General features: G+C 39.8%; 1 protein-coding gene across 1 annotated transcript in view; it reads left to right on the forward strand.

Annotated features, from left to right (window-relative positions):
* SUMF1 (sulfatase modifying factor 1) overlaps window positions 1-23,165 on the forward strand; it is a 90,989-nt gene that overhangs the window by 33,288 nt on the left and 34,536 nt on the right. Inside the window, exons 4-7 of the mRNA XM_055342572.1 lie at window positions 10,278-10,360; window positions 12,280-12,402; window positions 13,386-13,500; window positions 19,434-19,547. Of these exons, the coding sequence (XP_055198547.1) occupies window positions 10,278-10,360; window positions 12,280-12,402; window positions 13,386-13,500; window positions 19,434-19,547 (435 nt within the window). The remainder of the gene's footprint in view (window positions 1-10,277; window positions 10,361-12,279; window positions 12,403-13,385; window positions 13,501-19,433; window positions 19,548-23,165) is intronic.

Here is a 23,165-nt window from a genome sequence, read left to right on the forward strand (position 1 = left end):
TAAAATCTTAAAAAAAAAAGAGAGATGGTAGAGGCTGGAGAAGAGTGAATAAATTACTGAACCTAGGGAAGACTAAGAGTTGAGTGAATTGTAATAATTCTACAAACATCTGAAAGATGATCTGAAAAGAATTTGATTTATTCCATGTGACCCTTGGGAGCCTAATGAGTGCCAGCAGTTAGAAGGTCTCTGGGAGACATTTCATTTTAGCCTTGAGTAGGATTCCCCTGTTGATTGGAGTGATCTGGATGTGAGGGACTGTCTGCAAAGAAGTGATGTGGGTCACCTGAATTGCTTAAGCTGAGACAGGGAGATCATCTATTGGTAGAGTGACCATGTAATTTATTGTCCAAATAACACTTTTGAGGGTGAAATGGGATGCTCTTAATTATGCTGGATAACAGGTGTAAATCTGGACGGCCCTGATCAAATGAGGACCAGTGTTTATTCTGCCTCACCTGTTCATCCTAGGGACACCGTAGAAAGGATGCCTTTGGATATAAGTTGAAACCAAGGGACCTCTTGGCATCCCTCCAGGTCTAAGGTTCTGAAGATCTTTGGTGTGTTTCATTTAACAATATTATTTTTTTTTTATTTTTTTTTTTTAAAGATTTTGTTTATTATTTATGAGAGACACACAGAGAGAGGGGCAGAGACACAGGCAGAGGGAGAAGCAGGCTCCATGCACCGGGAGCCCGACGTGGGACTCGATCCCGGGTCTCCAGGATCGCGCCCTGGGCCAAAGGCAGGCGCCAAACCGCTGCGCCACCCAGGGATCCCCATTTAACAATATTATTGATGTCCAACTTTTCTAATTAAGTGAGGTACACTTATAAAACAGGCAACCTGCTGTGTGGAATGCCCTATCCACCCTTGTCCTGCTTCACTAGCTCCTCCTCCTCATCCCCTATAGGAAGCATTTGCAGAGTAGCACCCAGTTACTGTCGTTGGGTGCCCCTCCTTGGGCTCCCATAGCTCACTGAGCTCTTCTTGGTCATAGTATTTAATGCAGGCTTAAAATAATCTACTCATTTATTTGTCTTTATCCCCAGTTTGTATGCTTTGCTTCTGCACCCCCCTAGGGCCCAGCACAGGGCTGGCATAGGGCATGAATGAATGAATGAATGACAATTTAAAAAAAAGATTTTATTTATTCATGAGAGACATATAGAGAGAGGCAGAGACATAGGCAGAGGGAAAAGTACGCTCCATGCAGGAAGCCTGATGTGGGACTTGATCCTGGGACTCCAGGATCACACCCTGAGCCAAAGGCAGACGCCCAACTGCTGAGCCACCCAGGTGCCCTGAATGAATGACATCTTGAATTGGTTTTATGGAGTTCTAGTAACGTACTGACATCTATATTATACATAAATATATGTATCTGCTTACTATTATGCTAAATCCACACAGCATGACCATTAGATAAGTTTTCTTAGTGAACTCATTTTACTGATTGAGGAAATCAAGGCTCAGGGAGGTTCAGTAGCTTGCCCAACGTTACATAGCTAGTAAATAGGAGGAGAGGCTGGATTGGAGCCCAGTAATCACTTGGACGACTGCTTGACCCAGGTGCATACTGTATGTCTTTACTCAAAACTTAAGCAACATGTTATAAAGATTTTGAAAAGTTCTGCAATTAAAAAAAATAAAAAAACTGTTAAACATGATTAACCCAGTGCCTTCCTGACTACTTAGACTGCTTTGACTGTGGAACCTCCCCACCACTGCCTGCCCCTTTACCTACCAACATCTTGTCATAAACTATTAGGAAACAGCTGTTGGGAAATGCTTGGATAGTAGAAAAGAGTTACGAATTGAAAATCTGCAGTTTTAGGTTCTTTCCCTGGCTCTGCCTACCACTTTTCATGGCTCATTTTTTTCATCTGTAGTATGAGGAAGCTTAAATAGCCTCCCAAATCCATCCCACCCTTAAAACTCTTAAGTGTTGTAAGCATGCCTGTGTTAAGCATGCAGCCATACTAAGAAAGCATGGTATACTTGAGTGTTAGAGCCAGGTTTCCATTCTCTTCCAAGCCTGTGTTTGTTTTACCAGCTCTCGCAGAGCTTGCAAGATACACAGTGTTGTTTAAAAATAAAAAAAAAAAAAAAGTAAATGTTTCCTACCCTGTGTGCTGTCACAACACAGAGAATCAGTAGTCACCATCCTGCCATTGGTACCAGTGTCCAGCTGCTGGGTGAAATGTTCACGTCAGGCCAGTGACCTGGAGAAGTTAGCCCTATGGAGGATTCAAAATTTGTTCTGTGCTCCTGCAGTGCTAGGCTGAGCTTAGCTAGTTCAATGCTAGCCTCTAGTTTCAAGGGGCAGCAGTTGAACCATGGTGCTACGTGACCCTCTGTAGATGCCTGTCACTAAACCACAGTTAGGAAGTAGATCATCTCTGACTGTGAACCTGGACTGAATTTGCAGCAAGAGTCCTTGTCCCTTTTGTCGTGATGTTCTCTGGGGTGATGACTCTCCTCTTTTTCTTCTCTTTTGCCAAAAATAGGTGGGATTATTCATATTCTGATTTACCTCCAAAATAACCTGTGTGAGAGAATTTCCTGTTCTTAGGATGCTTTTACTATATTGTGTCTTCTGTTTGCCCTTTTTCCTCAGAAGCTTCAGAACTTGTAAGGCATGAAGAAGAAAGTCAGAATCAATCAGATGGCATTGAGACTTTCTGAAATTTCCCTGTTTCATAATTTGAAAAAGATCTAAGTAAGCCACTAGCATTTAAGGAGCCTAAATGGAGTCTCCTTGTAATGAATTATAATAAATACCTTGCTCTGGAGTGCCATGAGCTTTTACATATGGTCAGCCCTCTTTCCAGAGGGAAACTAGCCACAAAATCTATTAATGTTATAGATTTTTAAAAATACAGTGTGGATTTTTAAAAATGAGTTTTAGCAAGAGCTATATAGACACTCTTAGGTACCATTTCAGGAAATTTGGCAAAAGTGAAAAATAAAAAAATGTAAGTGAAGATGTTTGCAGATGTTCACTGTATTATTATGTATAATAGTAGGAAAAAAAAACAAAATTTAATATAACCTAAGTGGTTCAATGTTAGGAGATTATTTGGTAAATTATACTATATCAACATGACAAAATATTGTGTGTAGCCACTAAAAATGCTTGTTATGGGGATCCCTGGGTAGCTTAGTGGTTTAGCGCCTGCCTTTGGCCCAGGGCGCCATCCTGGAGTCCCGGGATTGAGTCCCGCGTTGGGCTCCTGGCATGGAGCCTGCTTCTCCTCTGCCTCTGCTCTCTCTCTATGTCTGTCACGAATTAAAAAAAAAAAATCTAAAAAATGCTTGTTATGAAGTCCAGATAAACATAGGAAAGAAAAAAAAAGGAAAGTATTTAGTAAAATTAATGAAAATGATCAATATATAGTTTGGAAAAAAGGTGTACAAATATGTTTACTTATTGATGAAACTGGAAGATGAATATAAAAATAAAATTAGTAGAATAGTGAACATAAATAATTTTTAATTAATATTTTTAATATTGCTTATTTTTGTTTTTTCAATGTAAAATTAAGTCTCTTAGCTCTGTTAAAAGAAAAAACTTAGAAAATCTGAATAAAAAGTATGTTCAGTATAGATAATTTAGAAACTAAAAATGGCACCCACGAAAGAACATTAAATATCACTCATAATCTCACCACCCAGAAATAACCATTGCAGACATTTCAGTATATGTACTACTAATCTTTTCTAGGGGTATGAGTCTTTTTGTGTGTCTACATGTAAGCATAGTTTTAAGTAGACTTGTACACTTATAAGTGGCTTTTTTCTCTGTCTGTGAAGAGCAAGCATATATCCAAGCAATTACATTTTTCCCATAGATAATGTTTAGTGACCGTCCTGTTCCTTCATATGGGTGTACAAATAAGGGATTCAGTGAGTCTCCTCATTGTGTACACATGTGATGTAGCCTCTTGCTGAGTATTGTCAAATTGCTATGAAGATGGGTTATATCGATATACATGGTCATCTCTTTGCCTAAAGAAGTAAAAAATTATTTAAAAAAAAAGAAGTCCTTTTCTCTTCTTTCTTTCACTAAAGAAAGTCCCAAATCAACTTTCCCCATACAACTGACAATGAGAAAACTAGATCACTCTTAAGAGTTCTTTGAGTTCAAAGATTGCTTGGGCCTTTTTTTGCACATTGTGTATAATGAGTGTGCATAGAGTATCCACTCTTCTCTTAAGGACGTGTAAGAAATGTTTAGAATATACTGAGTGGATGCCCTGGGAATGCAGTGTATCCTAGCATGAGAAATTTTATTAAGAACTGAAGCAAAAAGTACTGAAAATTTCCAGTTATGTTTTAAGTTTCATCAATATTTGTACTCTACTTGAAAAAGGATGCATTTTTCTCTCATGCAAATTCTATTAAGTAATGAAGGTACATAAGTTAGGATTTAATTTAAAATAAGCTGTCAGACTTGACTACCTATTTTAATGATGAATTTCTTTTTACTCTTTATTCAAGCCTGGTTCTTTCCTTTCCACATTTGTATTGGGTGCTGAAGGAAGAGACTTTCTATTTACCCTGTGCTTTCTATTCCATTTGATTCCTCTCGCTGCTGGATTCTCCTTCAGTTTTATTTATACTTCATGAATTCGAACAGATCTGTAATTTCTCATTGTTCACTGGTGCCAGTTGAAAATTTTCCTGGGCTGTTTTTATAGGGGTAACTGTCATGTTTATACTATGTTTCAAGAAATGTCCATCTTTTTAATTTGCTTGTCTAAATGCATTTAATTTTTAAGAGAACAGTTGTAAAGTTGTGAATTTGACATCTTTACGCTTGAATATGCATAATTACACAGTGCTCTTCTTTCTCCTGTGCTGACTTTATTCTAGGCTGTGTGTGTATAAGAAGCATAATTTACCACCTCTGGCAAGAATAAAGGTACCTTTGATATCTTCTCCATTTCTTTTCTTTAAACTGTTACTACAAGTCTGGTTATGTCCCCAGGGAGAGGTGAGAAACAATGTCTTTGCACTGGAAAGTCCAATTCTCAAGGGGACATCAGTACTCACATGGATCCTATTTACATTGTAATTGGTCACTGGCTGTCTGGTACAGATGTTTCAACTTAAAACCCATGACAGTTGCTATGGAGATGGTTGACTGGAAATAGGTCAAGTTAAAGTCCTTTTCCCCCTGGATATAAGGGAGTGCTATAACTCTGGAATTGTCTCAGTTGAACAGAAAATGTGTAGGTGGGCAACCACAAAAAAAAAAAAAAAAAAAGAAAAGTTCTTTTTGTAGGATGAGGGTTATTGTAGATGCCAGTCCACTTATGTTGCTGCTGCTACTCTGCAAGCAACACACCAGAAGACTCTTCTTGTTAAAGCCAAGGAACTAGAGATATCATGATTTGCAGTATGATCTTGATTAGCTGACTCATATATGACTCTCAAAAGTTACTTACTTCATAAGCTCCTGAACATAGTAGGATAGCATTTATTTTCAGGACACTAACTAGTAGTTCAGGAACAAGCTTTTAAAAAAACATAGCATTAACAGTGACTTTTGGAAAAGGAAGGCACCTGGTAACATTGGATGGGATTGGATTTGCCATAAATTGGGCTGGGAAACATGCAGGCTTTCCTAGGGCACGATTCCCAGGATGAATGATGTCCTATCTCTGATTGCATCAGACCTCTCTTGTGGGGCGACTTTGATTACCTGTTTTTTTCTTCATAATGTGTCACATGGGGAGATGGTTCCTGACTGTGTGTCTGATCACTACAGATGGGCATGTAGTATAGGTACTCATACAGGTCCCAGAGCTTTGGTTTAGCGTTTGGTGAATGTGGATTCCTGCATCTGCTATACCTCTCATACTCTTCCCCTCCCCCACTTTACAGTGCTGCTTGCTTCAGGGAATAGGTTCATCACGTGATTGTGATGGAAGATGACAACTATACACTCTTCTTGACAGTTCTTTGGAAATCACATATGTTCAAATGGTTTTCTCAGTTTATCTTTCTTCTGCAAAGGATGAACTGGGGGGGTGACTGGAGCCTATGCTGAAGAAGTATTAGGGGGCAGATTTTCACTGATTAGAATGTATGTTCTTTGAAAGTTCTAAGAGAATATGGCAATGTGCAATAACATGAATAAATAATAGTAATAATGATAGCTAACACTTTTGTTATTCTTACTCTATACCAGGTACTACTCTAAGCTCTTTATGTATATTTCCGTATTTAATCCTCACAACAACCCAGGGAAGTGGAGAGAAGTGTCACTACCCTGTTTTACAAATAAGGAAACTGAGACCTAGAGAGGTTAACTAAGAAGCCCAAGATCATGCAGCTTGTAAAAGATGACTGTTTTTCAGGCTCAGGTCGCCTGGCTCCAGGTTTGGATGCTCTTACCACTGAGCTTCTATGAATTATATGTTAACATTTAAGAAAGATGGATTTTTTTCTCCCCTGATTATCAGAGTGCAGTGATTATTCTGCATTTGGCAACGTCTGGAGACACTTTTGGCTGCTGCAGTTAGGTGAGGGAGGGTGCTACTGGCATCTAGTAGAAAGAGGTCAGGGATGCTGCTAAATATCCTACAGTGCACAACAGTCCCTTACAACCAGGAATTATCAAAAAAAAAAAAAAAAAAAAAAACAACCAGGAATTATCTGGCATAATGTATCAGTAGTTCTGAAATTGAGAACTCTTATTATAGTAATACATGCTCATTCTTAAGAAGTGTATTACTCCCCAAATCTTGGCCCCTGTAAGTGCAAGTACGTTCTTCTACACTTTTTTCTTCCAAGTGTACTACCATACATTCATATGCATAATTTTACAGAAACAACCAAATATGTATTCTATTCTGTAGTTTATCTTCATAACATATTATCTATGTATTTCCACTTTGGAGTGTCTTGATGACTGTATAGTATTCCTTCAGTTGGATGGATGCCAAGGATGGATTACTTTGTAATTTTTAATTAGAAATAATATTATAGTACTGTAGATATATCTGCATACTTACCTCAGATCTTAATATTTTGGAGAAAAACTAGATTGTGGCCTTTGGACAAGGACAGTGTTACTGTGGTGTCCCCTCCTCATCTTGAGCCAGTCTGTTCGTCCTGTCTCACTGCCCACATCACTGAGATTGTTGGTCATTGTATAGTTCCGTATCTTCAAGTCACGTCAGCTAGTGGTCTGTTGGGATGGGTTGCTAAGATAATATGAGAGATTTCAGAAAAGAGAAATCCTGGGAAAAATGAAAAGCAGATTATCTAGAATGAGAAAAAGTGTGTGTGTGTGTGTGTGTGTGTGTGTGTGTGTGTGTGTGTGTGGTGGAGAGGACACTGAGTTGGGACAATAGCACTAGAGTCTGTAAGGTGGTACCTAGACCTATGAATTTGAGTTTTATTGGCATTTTTGAAGGAAAACGAAGAACCTAGATCCATATTTTGTTCTGAACTTTGTGCAATTAACCATGTAAGATAAATATGTAAAATAAATAATTTAAACACTATCAATATATTGTCTTAAATCATACTCTGAGGATTCCTGGGAGTTGAAGATCTCTTTTAGGAATCCAACTCAGTGGCTGGCAGATAGTGAGTGCTCAGCAAATGTTTGTAACCAGAGTGAATTGAGGGAAAGAAGAGAGGAAAAGAAACAGTCTAAGAGGCCCCTGGAATAGCCACACCATGGTCTGTTTTGCATCAGCCAGCTCCATGGAAGTTCCCCTCTGAAGAAGGGGTGGTAAACCTTGGAACACATGGGCCATGAAGGCTGGTGTCTGGCCATTGTCATTACAGCTGTTCATATGCAGACCCTGTGATTCAGCAGTTCCACTCCAGGGTGTACAGTCAACAGAGATGCATATGTATGCTTGCTGAAAGTCATGAGCTCCTAAGAATGTTCATATAAGCACTATTCTTAATACCCCTAGACTGGAACCCACCCAAATGCCCATCAGTAGTAGAAGAGATGAATAAACCAGTTTAAAAAATTGCCACTGATGAAATGTTTCAAAACACAAAAGGGTAAAAGAAAAAGGCATTCTAGTTTCTACCACCCAGATTTAACAACGTTTAGCATTTTGCCATAGTTGTCTTTAGTTCTTTTATTATTTTAAGACAGACATTGAACCTTCTGGTGGCCCATCTGATCACTGTTGGGGTGAGTTGGGTTTGAGTGATCTGAAGATATTGAAACACAAAAGTGGGATAACCTGGGCTTGCTTGCTTTCTTTTTTTAAGATTGTGTTTATTTATTCATGAGAGACAGAGAGAGAGAGGCAGAGACATAGGGAGAGGGAGAAGCATGCTCCCTGAGGGGAGCCTGATGTGGGACTCGACCCCAGGACCCCAGGATAATGACCCAAGCCAAAGGCAGATGCTCAACCACTGAACCACCCAGATGCCTCTAACTTGGGCTTTCAATGCACATTTTCCCTTGACATGGAATGAATTACCTGTCCTTGGTCCCTGAACATCCAGCAGTCTGGTTAGTGAGAACATCCCGAGGTGAAATAGAAATAAGCTGTGACTTGTCTCTCCTGGTCTCTGAAAAATAAAACACCTTGCAGTGGTATCCTTAAGGACATTATGCCTCTCTCATTGAAATAGAAGAGAATTTGGTTTTTCCCATCAAACTGTAATTGGAATACCATGAATGTTCTGATTGTGCTGATGTGAAGGAAAGAACAAGAACAGAATTTGGTGTTTTCAGTGATTGCTATAATTGTTAGCAGGAACATCATCCCCATCCCCCTTCTCTTCCACTCAACCCAGCTCATGAGGATGCAAATGATTGACAGTAGCATTGTCATGGGGATAACCTTGAGTCTACTGTAGTGTATATTTTACAAGAGTCATTTGCAAATTTCTGTTCTTTAGTTTGGATTACCAACAGCAATGATGAAGATTTTTTATGGCTCTCCTCCTGTCATGAGACCTTGGTTGAGACTAGTTCTCTTTACTGAGTGCTTGCTAGTGCTGGGCATACTTGTAAGCCCTTAATGTATGTTATAATTCTTCCTTGTCATAACCTACGAGGGTAGGTATCGTTACCATCTCCATCTAAACGTGAGAAAACAGGCCTGGGGAGGTTCAGTAGGTTGCTGTCACACCGTGAGTGATTTGAATCTTCTTTTGACTGACTCCAAAGCCAAGTTCTTAACCATTCAGTCAGTGAGGGCCACTTGCTCTTGTTATTTGGGTTACTAGAACTACAAAGTAGGAGATAAGGTCCTGGGAACATTTGGCTGAGCATTTCCTGGTCCTGTTGAATTCAACCTCCTCTGAAGTCTGAGGTAGATGAGGCAGGGGTCCTGGTCCCATTTCACAGATGAAGACTAAGGGGCCAGACAAGCAGTGTACTTTCTCAGGACTACCCAGCTAATATTGCACTGGAAATTGAACCAGGGTTTTTTGAAAACACACTCCAGCTTCTTACTCTATGGTTCAGCTTGATATCTGACCACCTTAGTTGACCTTCAGCCCAGCACTTAGTTGTAAAGTTGTTTCCCCATCTTTTATTTATTTTTTAAAAAGATTTTATTTATTTATTTATTTGATAGAGAGTGCTCGAGCATGCAAGGACAGGCAGGGGGAGTGGCAGGCAGGGAGAGAGGGAGAAGCAGGCTCTCCGCTGAGCAGGGAGCCTGTTGCAGCAAGATCCCAGGACCCTGGGATCATGACCTGAGCCAAAGGCAGATGCTTAACCCACTGAGCCACCCAGGTGCTGTTTTCTTATCTTTTAAATAGGAGCTGTCCAATCTGTCTCTCACTTGTTAGACATTATAGAGGATTAGCTAGCACTGCATCTTTTAAAAATTTCTGGAGCGATCTCTCGATGGCCCAGATGGTTGAGCATTTCAACTCCTGATTTCGGCTCAGGTTGTGTTGTGTGAGGGTCATGAGACAGAGACCTGCATAGGGCTCTGCACTGATGGGGGCATCTCCCGGAGATTCTTTCTCTCCTTCTCCCTCCTCTAAGGTAAATAAATAAATCAGTCTTTAAAAAAATAAAAATTCTTGGAGATATACACCATTTAAAGACATAATCTATTTAGTCATGCTGGTGCTTATGATATGGAATAATACTCTTATGAAAGATTTTCTTACATATAAATCTTTATTTTTGATATTCTGGTAAGAGTGTTTGGTAACTGAAATGGAAGTTGAAGATTATAAGTTAAAAATTTTTTTCCTGCACATACTGAGTCAGTGTTTTTCTAGAGTTATCATAGCTAACCTTAGCTTTTCTGGGTTGCTTTGAGGTTGCAGCTGCTCCTTGGTGGTTACCTGTTAAAGGCGCTAACTGGAGACACCCAGAAGGGCCTGACTCTACTATTCTACACAGGTGAGGCTGGTGGTTCTTTCCCCAGTGGACATGTTTAATTGCCAAATAGATAGATTTCCTGTGCTGTTGAAAAGGAACTCAGTAGCCATCTTCAATTGTAAAACAGTGTGAGAATGACAAACTAATGGATTGGTAGGAAAATAAAACAGGAAATAACATATGTAAACACCCAAGCACTGTGCCTAACTCAGAGAAGGCTCTTGCTAGGTGACTTCATCCTTCCTCATTTGGCCTGCCAAAGAGATGCCTTTGCAGATTTTTTCCCCTCTTTGACAAGCCTATTACAAATCTCTTGACATATTTAATCTTTGCAACCTGTCTGTCTGCTCTCTTTCATGAGTGGGTCACTGTGAGAAAGAAGACCATCTGTCCTATGGAAGAGTGGTTGTATCTGGCCAGGTGGTCACTGTGGAAGCTCAAGCCTTGGTTATAGGATTCTTGTGATATTCAGTTCTGGGCTGACATACTTTGAAGCCACCATCCGACTGAAAAACCACAGAGCTGCAAGTCGGTCAGCAAGTCTCCAGGGTGGCAAGGAAATAATTATCTCAAGCAGAAATAGAGAGTAGCACTTTAAGCCCTGGAGATGGAGAAAGGTTGGGTCAGGACTCAGAATCTCGACAGCCCAAGAAAACTGTTCTCCTAACCCACTTTTTCAGATGGAGGTTTTGAGCCTCTATTTTTGACAACATTCCTGGTTTCTGCCCTCATTGCCAGGGAGCTAAGAGTACCTGAGGTTCAGCTTTAGGGATAGAGCCCCCTGCCAAAGGGCAGAAACCTTGCAAAGCCTGAACTGGCAGCCTTCGTGGTGGAAATTGACGGTGAGACACAACATCCTAGGATTCTTGGGTACGTCAGGTCAATTGGGCCTCTTAGTTCCCAAGTGACATTTTCTTTCATGAATTTAATAGAAGAAAAAGCTAAGGCAGAAGGAAAACCCAGAGGGGAATGTATTTTATCCACTGAGTCCATTTTCTTAGAAAAGTACATCTCTGATTGATGCTGAAAATAGTAAATGACACGTAATAGGTACTCAATAAACATTTATTGAAAGAATAAATGAAAGTTATAGTGGAATTGCTGTAGGGAATTCAAAGATGTTTAAGGAATGGACTAGGAGTGTGTAGTCCACTTGAAAAAGTGTAAAACAGGGAATTAAAGCTATCTAGTGCTTTGTGAATGTGTGTTACTCCTTATTCTCAAACTTTTCTCCTAACCTTCCTTGTCCTTCTATGCCCTTAGAAAAAACACTAGTTTGGAATCTGCTAGCATGAAGCAAATATAGCTGGCTAATCTGCAGTAGAAAGGCACGAAGTTTAAAGCCAAACAACCTGTGCAAAGGAGGGGCGGGGGGGCGGGGGGAAGCAGGATTGGGTAGAGGGAGAAGCCAAGACTACAGTGCAGGCCCAGGAAGTCCCCACTGATCCCTTGGGGGGGGGCTTTGGGGTAAATAGGGCTGGTAGGATAGAGCTGTGGTGGGCTGAAATGGCCGGGCCTTTATGTCCTGGCTCTGATTATCATTGGTGGTTGTGAAGTGGCTTTCCGCAGCAGCTGTGGAAAACCCTGAGGGAGCACTCCCAGCAGCAGGAGCAGCACTCCTTCCTTAGGGAGGGATGTGGGTAGTGCATCTCCATATCCATTGTACCAAGTGAGATTCTGTGGAGCTCTGGGCCTTCCTGCAAGTGAAGAAATGTTTTGAGTCTAGTTCCAAGAGGGATTGTAATCCATTCGAGCCTGGGATGTCAGAAACCTGTGGTGGAAGGTGACAGATGTGGCACAGCTGAGGATTGAGCTGGGGACCAGGGCTGCCTTAGTGCCTCAGATGGAATGGAGGATGATTGTGGGTGCTTTGCTGAAGCCAGTTCCTGTTTCCTGTTACAGCTGCTGCTCCTCCTCACTCTGCTTTTGCTCTTCCCCAGGCCTGATCATCCAGTCCTCCATGTCTCCTGGAATGATGCCGTTGCCTACTGCATGTGGGCGGGAAAGCGTCTGCCCACGGAAGCTGAGTGGGAATACAGCTGTCGCGGAGGCCTGCAAAATAGGTACTCGGAGGATCTCATCTTGCTTAACTGTGTGGTGACCTTTTTCTAAATCTGTGGAACTTATTTTGGTTAGAAAGTTGATTTTAAACAAAAACAACAGCTTTTTCTTCCTAGGCTTTCTTCATCTCCATGGACTTACTTAGGAGACACTGATGCATGGGTCACCATGTGTCCGGTGAAGCTGGCTCCCTGCAGCCCCAAAGTGTGCTCCATACATTCAACCCTTCTTCTCTTACATAGTCCTCCTCAGAGCCTTTTGTCAGGCTGCCTTGCTTTTAGGATTTTCTTATTTTATTTATTTATTTTAAAAGATTTTATTTATTTATTTGACAGAATGAGAGAGTGAGAGAGACCACAAGCAGGTGGAGCAACAGGCAGAGGCAGAGGGAGAAACAGGCTTCCCGCTGAGCAGAGAGCCTGATGTTGGGCTTGATCCTGGACCCTGGGATCATGACCTGAGCCGAAGGCAGATGCTTTGTTGACCGAGCCACTTAGGCACCTCAGGGTTTTCTTGTTTTCTTATTTTAGACATCTCCTAAAGCAGTGGTATTTCTCTGTTTCTAGAGCCATGAGACAGAAAACTTATGTCTGGGTCACATCTTCTAGGAAAGGCTCCTTAAAATAGCAGAGACTTTATAAAAAAAGTGTGATGTGATGCTGCCTGATTGTGCTACCATATAAGTTCAGAATGATGCCTACTTTCCCAGCCTTCTGTAAGTCCTTCTTCTGATTACGTGATTTATTTCAGGCCTCTTGAGTACTTGGGAAACACGGAGGTTGTTGTGAACTTGATATGAGCTAGTTGTGCGGAAGTTTAAAAAAAAAAAGTCCTGGTTAAAAGCTTTGTTTATTTATATATTTGAAATGTAAAACATAGTTCACTCAGAACAAGTGAGCAATGCTCTTTCTTTGCATTCCTTCTCTTGGCTTTAATCCAGAAGACTGCCTGTTTTACAGGCTGATGCCTGTGTCTCTTCTGACAGACTCTTCCCCTGGGGCAACAAACTCCAGCCGAAAGGCCAGCATTATGCCAACATTTGGCAGGGCGAATTTCCTGTGACCAACACCGGGGAGGATGGCTTCCGAGGAACTGCACCTGTGAGTAGCGAGACTTCTGAAGATGGTCAGCAGCTCCCGAGAATGTGGACATGAGAAGGCATTGCTCACTCGCTGACCAGTGTCTTCCTGCATCCACTCATGCACGTGCAGTTCCTAATAATTAAGCAAATGTTCTTTTTTTATAACACAGTTTTCTTTCTGATTCTGTCATACTTATAGAAAATTTGGAAAATAGCAAGAGTACAAAAGAGAAAATTAAAAGGACCTGGAATTTTGCCACCCACAGATCACCCCTGTTAGCATTTTGGTACATTTCCTCCTGCTCTTTTCTTTTCTTTTCTTTTCTTTTCTTTTCTTTTCTTTTCTTTTCTTTTCTTTTTTCTTTTCTTTTCTTTTCTTCTTTTTTCTTTTCTTTCTTTCTTTCTTTTTCTTTTTTTTAAGATTTTTATTTATTCATGAGAGACAGAGAGAGAAGCAGAGACATAGGCAGAGGGAGAAGCAGCCCCCCCTTGGGGAGCTGATGTGAGACTCGATCCCAGGACCCTGGGATCATGACCTGAGCCAAACACAAATGCTCAACCACTAAGCCACCCAGGCCTCCCTCCTTCTGTTTTTTTCTGTGTTAATGATGCCAGTAAGAGCTAGTAGTTAATGAGTGCTTGCAGGGTGCCAGGCTTGGTGCGAAGCCATTTGTATGAATTCTCTCACTTGATGTTAATTCAACTCTGTTAAGTAGGTACCATTTATTTTATCCTCATTTTCCAGGTGAGCATTCTGAGGGACAGAGAGAATAACTCACTTGCCCAAGGTTACACGGCTGGAAAGCAGCACAGTTGGGGTTTGAACTGGGTTAGTTTGTTTCTAAAGCTCATGCTCGTAACTCCCATATATGCCAGCATACACACACACACATATGTATACTCCACCCACGTATATGAAATGTATAAATGCATATATATGTATATAGAAATGTAAACACATTTATATATGTATATATACATATATATGGAATATATGGAATGCATAAATATATGTGTGTGTGTATATATATATTTTTTTGTAGCTACATATTTTTTACATGCTGCTTTTGGGTCATGCTGAATGCAGTATTTAAAATCCTGTTTTTCCTAGCTTAATATTAGGAACGTGTTATCTGTCATTAACAGTTTTTCACAAATACATTGTTTTGTAACAGATACATGATCTATCATTTGAGCCCTAATTTATTTGCCTTTTATTAATAAGCTGCACATTTAGATTATATTTGTTGGGGTTTTTGGGGAGTGTTTTTGGCTAAACAATATAATAAGGAGTATCTTGTACGTAAATATCGAATTGTATCTCTGATGATTTGTTTAGGATGAATTCCCAGCAATGAAATTAATGAGTCAAAGACTAGAAGACTTTCTTGGTAAACATTTTAGATATATCCTGTTTTCTAGAGAGCATGTGGCATGTTTCCCTCCACAAGTGTGTGAGAGTTCCTTTTTCATTGCTCTTCTGGTGGCAAAGCCATACCCTAATGAAGCAGTATTAAAAACATTTCATTTTGTCTGAACAGTGAGAAAAGAAATCTTGTGGTGGGTAAATAGCACCGTACTGGGTTTGTCGTTGCAGAGAATAATTTCTTTTCAACACTCTTTCAAACAGCTATCATTTTTTTCATATTATATTTTTGTTTCACACAAAAATAATTCTTCCAAAATTTACATGTAAATGTAACATAGGTACATTATTGGGAGGTGGCCAAATGACTCTAAGACTTTGACTTTGACTGAAGGCTGGCTCAGTGGTTGAGCGTCTGCCTTTGGCTCAGGGCGTGATCCTGTGGTCCCGGGATCCAGTCCTGCCTCCCTGTAGGGAGCCCACTTCTCCCTCTGCCTGTGTCTCTGCCTCTCTCTCTGTGTCTTTCATGAATACATAAAATCTTTAAAAAAACAAAACAAAATTTTGACTGAAATAATAAAGAAATAAAAGAGAAGGACCAACACATTTTTGAAAAACATGAAGAGTAAGGAGACACTTGAGCTAGCAGAAATCTAAAAATATTTTGAACTATAGTAGTTAGAGCATTATAGTTTCATTTTTTGGCATTTAATGTAAATAATATATTTCATGAGAATATATAGCCTTTCAGTTGGTATAGGGGTGCATATGTATGGGTATGAAACTCCATATATATCTGTTAAGCATGTGATAAAGGAACTGTCACAAACCAATAGGAAATGATGTACTACCCAATGAAGGCAAAAGAGTAATCATTTGATCTCAGAGTTGGTTCCTCCAACTTTGTATTCAGCAAAATGAGTGATCTGAGGTCTTTGGGACTAAAGGACTCTACTCTTTCTGAGACTTTATATATATGAGAAGCCCAGCCAGTGCCTCATGGACCACTTTTGGTCAGCAGAACTGGTACTGTGGGATGTACAGAATATCAGTTTTGGTGCTTGGTGAGGATGTTATGAGACCCCAGGAAAGATGTTGGTAAATGCAGGCAGCAGGACAATGGTGACCGAAGTGTTACATGCTGGTAAGGAGTGTGTAGCAACTCACTTGCGATGCACTAACCCTGAACACAAGTGGCACAGAGTGTCAGGCCCATACCTGGCCTTCTTTGGCAGTGAACACACAAGGGAGTTTGGTGTGACAAGGGCCTTAGCAGCTAGGGTTCCCTCCTGGGATGCTAGGCTGTCAGAAATAGGGCCCCTACAGCAAGCCTTGAATCCTAAGGCTTGGGCTTCTGATGGACCAAATTATATAAGCCCCTGTCAGTTTTAGTAAAGAGCCATGTAAAGACTGGATTGGACAGTTATGAATATTTTACAGTGCTTACTGCTATAGAATTTCACATCCTAATTAAGCCCTTATGCCTCTAAGGAAATAGTCATTTATCCTTAAGTCAGGGCCCCTTTTTAGAAAACACAAAGTCCCTGTGGCATAAGGACACTTTACAGATGTTTAGCATTAGAACATTTAGCTGGGAGTTCAGCAGATGTCTATTTTGGAATAAATTCAACAGAACTTACCTGAAGAAGCTGTCATGGAAGTTTGTGAGACAAAATTAGAACAGTCACCCGGGGCCCTCCAAGAACTAATTTAAGAAACATGACCTGGGGAGAAAGAAGCAGCAGACCACAGAGAGGCGATTTCCACCTGTGTTTGGAATAAGACATAACAAGATCCATATCTTCAAAATGGAACTCAGCAAAATGGGACTGAAATTCCCAGAGAATTATCTCACGTCCATTTTAGCTGCTCTTGTGTCCACAAGGTCTGGTTAGTTGAAGGAAGGAATTTATTTTCAGTGATGGGATGGACTGCAGTGAAACGGCCCCCTCACCTGTATTTTATATATGTTATTACTTCTGGTCTGCACTGAGCATACTATTTTGACCACAGTGAATCTAAAGAATTTGGTTTTTATTTTTCTAAGGTGCTATTATACAACTATTAGTGTGTTTTGGTTTTAATGCCTATCAGTTCATTTACTTGCAAATAAGTGGGTTTGAAATATTTCTCATACATATTTGTTTTCTTTTGAGGTTCCTGGAAGGAAGCTTTAGTTAGTGCAATTAATTTAACAATGAGCAATTACAAGGTTTATTCTCCTTAATGGCATATTCACAGATGGTGATTTTGGGGTTGGTGACCTCCAGATTTTACCTCACTTACACATCAAATTATTTAAAGGGGGAAGAAAACCCTAAATCTTTGAGTACATATTATTATTTCCTAGCCTTAATGGTTTAATAGCACCAGCGAAGTTAAGTTGGTTGCTCAGAAGCTGCTAAGTATGGGCACATAAAAAGGACCTCAGCCAGATGGACTCTAGAGCCCCCTCTACTTGTGTGTTCTCTGAGCCTGAGATATGACTCCTTCCTCCAAAATGTTTGTTTCACCTTTTGATTGGTCTTGGGCCCCTGGTTCCTTCCTCTCTCTGCTTGAAACAAATGAATTTCTTCTTTTTCTTCCTATTCCTTCTAGCTGTTCCATCTTGCTCTTTTTGATCATCTCCAAATTCTTGAAAGAATAGTTCATGCCTATGGCCTCTTCACTTTTACTCTCCCTCTGAATTTTGAACTCTGAGCTTGATTCCAAGGAGACATCTCTACCTTTGTAGAAGAGGGTATAGCCAGAAATCTCTGCAGCCAGAAAGCCTCTCCCTCTTGCGAATTTCTGAGGCATTTTTCCCCCCACTCACTTTCCTACTCATCCCAGAGTCTTACAGAATTGGATTTTTGTTTTGAGTATATTCTTTTTTCTCCCTCAGTAAGCTCTTTGATGTCTTACGTCATTGAACCCTTCCTGCCTTCAGTTGACATGCATGGAATTACTGAATGAAGCAGTGAATAAGTACTGCTGTTTCCATAATGAGTGCTGAGTATGGAAGCAGCGTGGTAACAATTTTTTAGCTTTCCAACTCATCCAGATGAAGGTTTTTTTAGGGAGTAGCTTCATAACTTTGAAGTGTTCTGAATTGCCCAAATATCAGATGTTTCCATATTCATATGTGGACCTGAAACCTTCTGAAGCCAAATAGAAGTGAAGTTTAGTTTATTCATTTCTATAGTCCTACATTATTAGTATGGAAAAAAACATGAATTTACAATAATATTTTTATTTTTATTTTTGTATTTTATTTTATTTTTTACAAAAGGATTCTTAGGGCACCTAGGTGGCTCAGTTGATTAATTGTCTGCCTTTGTCTCAGATCATGATCCTAGGGGCCTGGGATCCAGCCTCATGTTAGGTTCCCTGCTCAACAGGATGTCTGCTTCTACCTTTCCCTCTGCTCCCCTTCCTGCTTTTGTTCTTTCTTTCTCTCAAATAAATACTTTAAAAAGAAGATTTTTAGAGGTACCTGGGTGGCTTAGTCAATTAAGTGTCTACCTTCGGCTCAGGTCATGATCCCAGGGTCCCTGCTTATTAGCAGAGGAGCCTGCTTCTCCTTCTCCCTCTGCCCCTGCTCCTATGCTCTCTCTCTCTCTCTCACTCACTCACTCATTCATTCTCTCAAATAAAATCTTAAAAAAGGAAATTAATTAAAAATTTAAAAGATTTTTAGAAACCCAAAGAACACATATTTTTTCATTTAAAAATTTCATTTTTTCTTTATGTTTGAGAATTATCATTAGAAAAATTGGGAAAAATTTTAAGTTGAATATACACAATGGCATAATTGTTTGTACTTACTGTTGCTCAGTTAAAGTTTTTTTCTCGTCCCTCTCCCCTCTCTCCTTCTTAAAAAAGCTTTATACTTTGGCTCTCTGTCTGTGACAATATTATGTGGCAGACTGTCTGACCTCCCTTTGAAATGTGATATAATTGCTCCCTGACAAACCAGTACAGTTGGCCTCATACTTCCAGATTCTGGAGACTGACTGCAAACCTTCTCTTACAAATATGCTTGATAATGAATTCACATTTTCTTTAGAAAAACAAGTCCCCTCAGTGTTTTGATGATAATGACTGTGGCTTAAAGATAAGATTGTGAGTTGGAGGGGGCTGGTGTAGAGTACAGAAGTGGCTTGGCATTGAACTTTCAGTGCTAAAAGACATTGTGTGGCCACATACGTTGGCTCTGATGACAAGACTTATACTGAGTCTAATATGATGTTTCTGTAATGATTTTGAAATATCATCTCTGCCCCTCACTCCCCACCTTAAGATATGGGTTCAATTTATGTTCATTATTAGTCTCTCTGTTAGGAATAGTTTTATTGACTTTCCTACCATGTAGTATAAACTCTCCTTAGGTTTCTAAGCTCCCCTTTAAAACTCAAAGCCAAAAAGTGTATCTTTCTTTGTTTTTACATTGGCCAAATTGCATTTTGATTGTCGGGATGAAAATTAATATTCATGCTTTGAAGTTTTAACTTATAGTGCATTTCCACAGCAAAGAAGTTTTCTAAACAAGGTGAGTAGTTTGACAGCATTTTCCTTTTTTTTTTTTTTTTTTTTTTAATTTTTAGGTTGACGCCTTTCCTCCCAATGGTTATGGCTTATACAATATAGTAGGGAACGTGTGGGAATGGACTTCAGACTGGTGGACCGTTCACCATTCTGTTGAAAAAACGCTTAACCCAGTGAGTATCATTCTCAGACTATGTATCGTAAGGTTACATCCATTACCTAGGCAAGCTGTGTGTGGCAAGGATTTAATGTGTTTCTGAGGAGTATTTGTGTCCTCTTGAAATTAATCTTGGAATTTCCCCAAAGGGATATTAAGCATATGTCTCTTAATTCAAGCTTAAGGCATTGTGCAGAAATGTCTGTGAGCATTTTATATGCTGCTAGATTGCAAAGGTGATAATTATTTGAAGGAATCTGCCTGTAACTTTAAAAATTATATTCAGTCTCATAAATTTGATTAGAGTGAGTTATCTAAATAACTATGCAGAATTCATTGATGTTTTTAAAGTAATAACCACTGAGATCTGCTAGATGGTATTTATCATGCAACTAATTGCCGGAGTTTTGATTGGCTGAAATTTTGATTCAGGGGCATCATTTAGAGAAAATGAGAAAGGGTATTTTCTGGTGAATGTTGAGTCAGGAAGTTGAGTCATTTGGTGATTATTTCCCGAACTCTGCAGTATGTCAGTTCAATGCATCATATGCCTTGGGAATTAAGACAACCGTTTTATCTAAGTTTTACCTACTCTGGTATGGGGAGAATGTTGAATACAACTAGGATTCTTCTCTGCCCCTAAAAATTGAAACACTACATGGGCATGTAGGTGGGAAGTACTTCCTTTAAAAAGAACATGTCTGAATATTTTTTGTTGTGTGAACATATTGGGGGGAAAGAACCATTTAAAAGTCCTTTCTCTAACAAACTAGACATTCATAAGTCAGACCTAAGAATATATATTTATACCCAAACTATCTAGACTGGGAACTTAATATTCTCAATTTTAGACTTTACCCTTTAGAAAAGGCACAAAGAATCATGATAAAAGTAATTCTTCGATCTCTTCTCCATAAGAATTAAGCAGCTTGAGTAATTGAAGAAATTGTCAGGCCCTGTGCCTCAGGCCATTTTTCAGAATATGAGGATAAATTTGTTTGATAAGCTTGATTTTTCTTCACAGAATAACACGTGGGCTGCTCATGAATAATCTGGAGACAAAAACCTACTTTCTTGGGTGCAGATGAAAGAGCTGAGTTCTTCAGAAACTGTCATCCCCCCCTCATTTCCCTTGTACTTTCTGGCAGGGCTGGTGGAAGTAGTGGTCAGAAACAACTCTTCTCTCCAAAATGAGAATAAGGTTGTGAAGTTCTTGGTTGGTTTGTGGTCGGGAGACACCATTCTCTACTGGCAAGATGTGACTTGGCATTTGCTGTCAGAATCAGAAATAGAATATTTTCCCCCTCAGATAAAAGCATCTGCATGTTTGGAAGGGGGTACACAAGGCTTCAGAATTCTGGCAAGTTGTGAATGTATCTATCTGACCATCTGTTGTCGAGCTGAGTGCTTATTAGCTTTCCGTCTTAGAACTGCTTGTGTGTCTCTTCTAAGCATTTACAGAAAAATTCACATTTTTCTTATTTTCACCAGTCCCAGCCTCTATCTTAGATGTTGTCCTTGCTTTATAAATTGTTCCCATTTTAGATTTCTCTGTGTCACACTATAGCCTCGTTTGCTTCCTGATTTGACTGGGATAAAATTCATCTGCCTAGAGAACTAAGTCCCAACTTCCTAGAAAACTCAGACTCCGTCACTCAAATCTCTACAACTTCCTTCATTGCCAGTGCCACTGGCATCTTACATTCAAGGGACACCTCCAGGCTCCTAGCTGGGCTCTGCCTTCCCTCCCTCTTCCCTGTGCAGCCACAATGACCTCTCTAGAAATCAAGTCTGATGCGATCACTCCTCCATTTGAAACCCCTTCCATGGCTGCTTGTCTAAAGAGGAAAGTACAGACTCTTGAACACGACTTCTGAAGGCTAAAATAACTTAATTCTTACTGATCTCTTTCAGCCACTCCTTCTACTTCTTCTTTAAACATTGAATTATAAAATTTAACAAAAACTCAGGGAAGTACAGAAAATAGTATAATAGATACCTACCATTTAGATTTAACATATAAACAGTTTACTATATTTCTTTTAACCAGAGAAAAAGAATGGAAACTTTTCTCTGAGTTAGCATTGGACATTGTTAAACATTTTTAATTTAAGCTCTTCTAGTCAATGTATATGGGCTATCTCACTGTGGGTTTTTTTTTTTTTTTTTTTTTTTTTTTGGTCATTGAATGTTAAAGTCTGCATCTGACAACTCTGGTATCTGACTACCCCGTTGACCTGCCTCTGTTTTTCTTGGTTTTTGCTCACATCATGTTTTCTCACATGCCTGATTATTTTTGAATGAGTACGAGACAGGGTATGCAAAAGATTGTAGATATTATTGAGATCTGGATAGTGTGATCTTTCTCTAGAGAGGATTTACCTTTGCCTCTGGAAACTTCTATTTCAGATGAGCTTTTTCCAATCAGAAATTGAGACATCTTGAAGCTGAGCTTAGGCTCCTGTGAGAGCTAGTCTGAATATAGTCAGGATGCCAACCAAAAGTCAGGGGTTTTACTATGGCTCTTATTCCTCAAAGGGCCCCGAAATCCATTTGTTTCCTTAGGCTATAAGTCTATTGAAAGTTCTGCTTAGTTTCTCAGCCTTTGTGAATCAAAAGACCTCTAGGTGAGACTAAGTTAGAGTGGAAAGACTCACCTCTGGGCTTGCCTTTGCTCTGTAATTTGAGCCTTGCACTTCCTCACAGCTATAGTAGTTCTCATCTGGTTTTGGTTAAAACTCCTATTTCTCACGGAGGTCTTAATTTACTTGCCTTCTTTCCGTACTGGCCTGTGTATCTCCAGTGCCTGGCAGAAAATGTGTCGCATAATAGTTGGTCCTATAACAAAGCCAGTGCCAGATACCAAGAGTTGAGGGAGTTTGACCACTATTCATATTTCAGTTGTTTCAAAAGCAAAGTTGGGAACAGACATTTTCAGGGAGAGTTTTGAACCAGAATATCCATGTGATTAGTAAACATTTCAACTCAGGAACTGACCTTTTCAGTGTCATGCGTATATGTTAGCCCCAAGCCTAACCCATAATGGCAAGTCATTTTAATGCTTCTTTAGGAAACTTAAGAAAAGCCAGTCCTCTGTATGCAAAGGCTAGTCACGGAATATCTTTTTCTTAGTTGGCTTCCAGGGAGCAAAAGTTAATCATTAGTGCTTATTTTATTGGACAGTCATTTATGGCCAAAGCAGGTGGTAGAAACATCCTGTGTGCTTTGTACACACAGTCCCGAGAGAGGCTGAGGTATTTGACCATATGAAGTGAAGGTTGATTTAATCTTAGCTGGAAGAAGGTTATAGGGAAGATATACACATGCATGTGTGTGTCTTCTGGAGCTGCTTAAGATGGCATCACCTCTTTCCACATAGACAGAATCCAGAATGTGGCCATTGCTGCTGCTACTATTTCTTTTAACTAAGTTTTTTTTTTTTTTTAAGGTCATTATATTTTCCTTTTCAGTTACTTCACTCCAAAGCCCCTATTAATCTGTGGCAATATATACTGCTTTCCGTAAAAGATTGCGTAGAGCTTCTATAGCATTCTAACTTCCAACACCCACATACTCATTCTCACTACCCACATGCCACGCTGATTTGCTCACTGGTGGTGGCAAAGGATGGTGT

The sequence above is a fragment of the Nyctereutes procyonoides genome, unplaced genomic scaffold (genome assembly GCF_905146905.1).
Source record: "Nyctereutes procyonoides isolate TBG_1078 unplaced genomic scaffold, NYPRO_anot_genome, whole genome shotgun sequence".
NCBI lineage: Eukaryota > Metazoa > Chordata > Mammalia > Carnivora > Canidae > Nyctereutes > Nyctereutes procyonoides.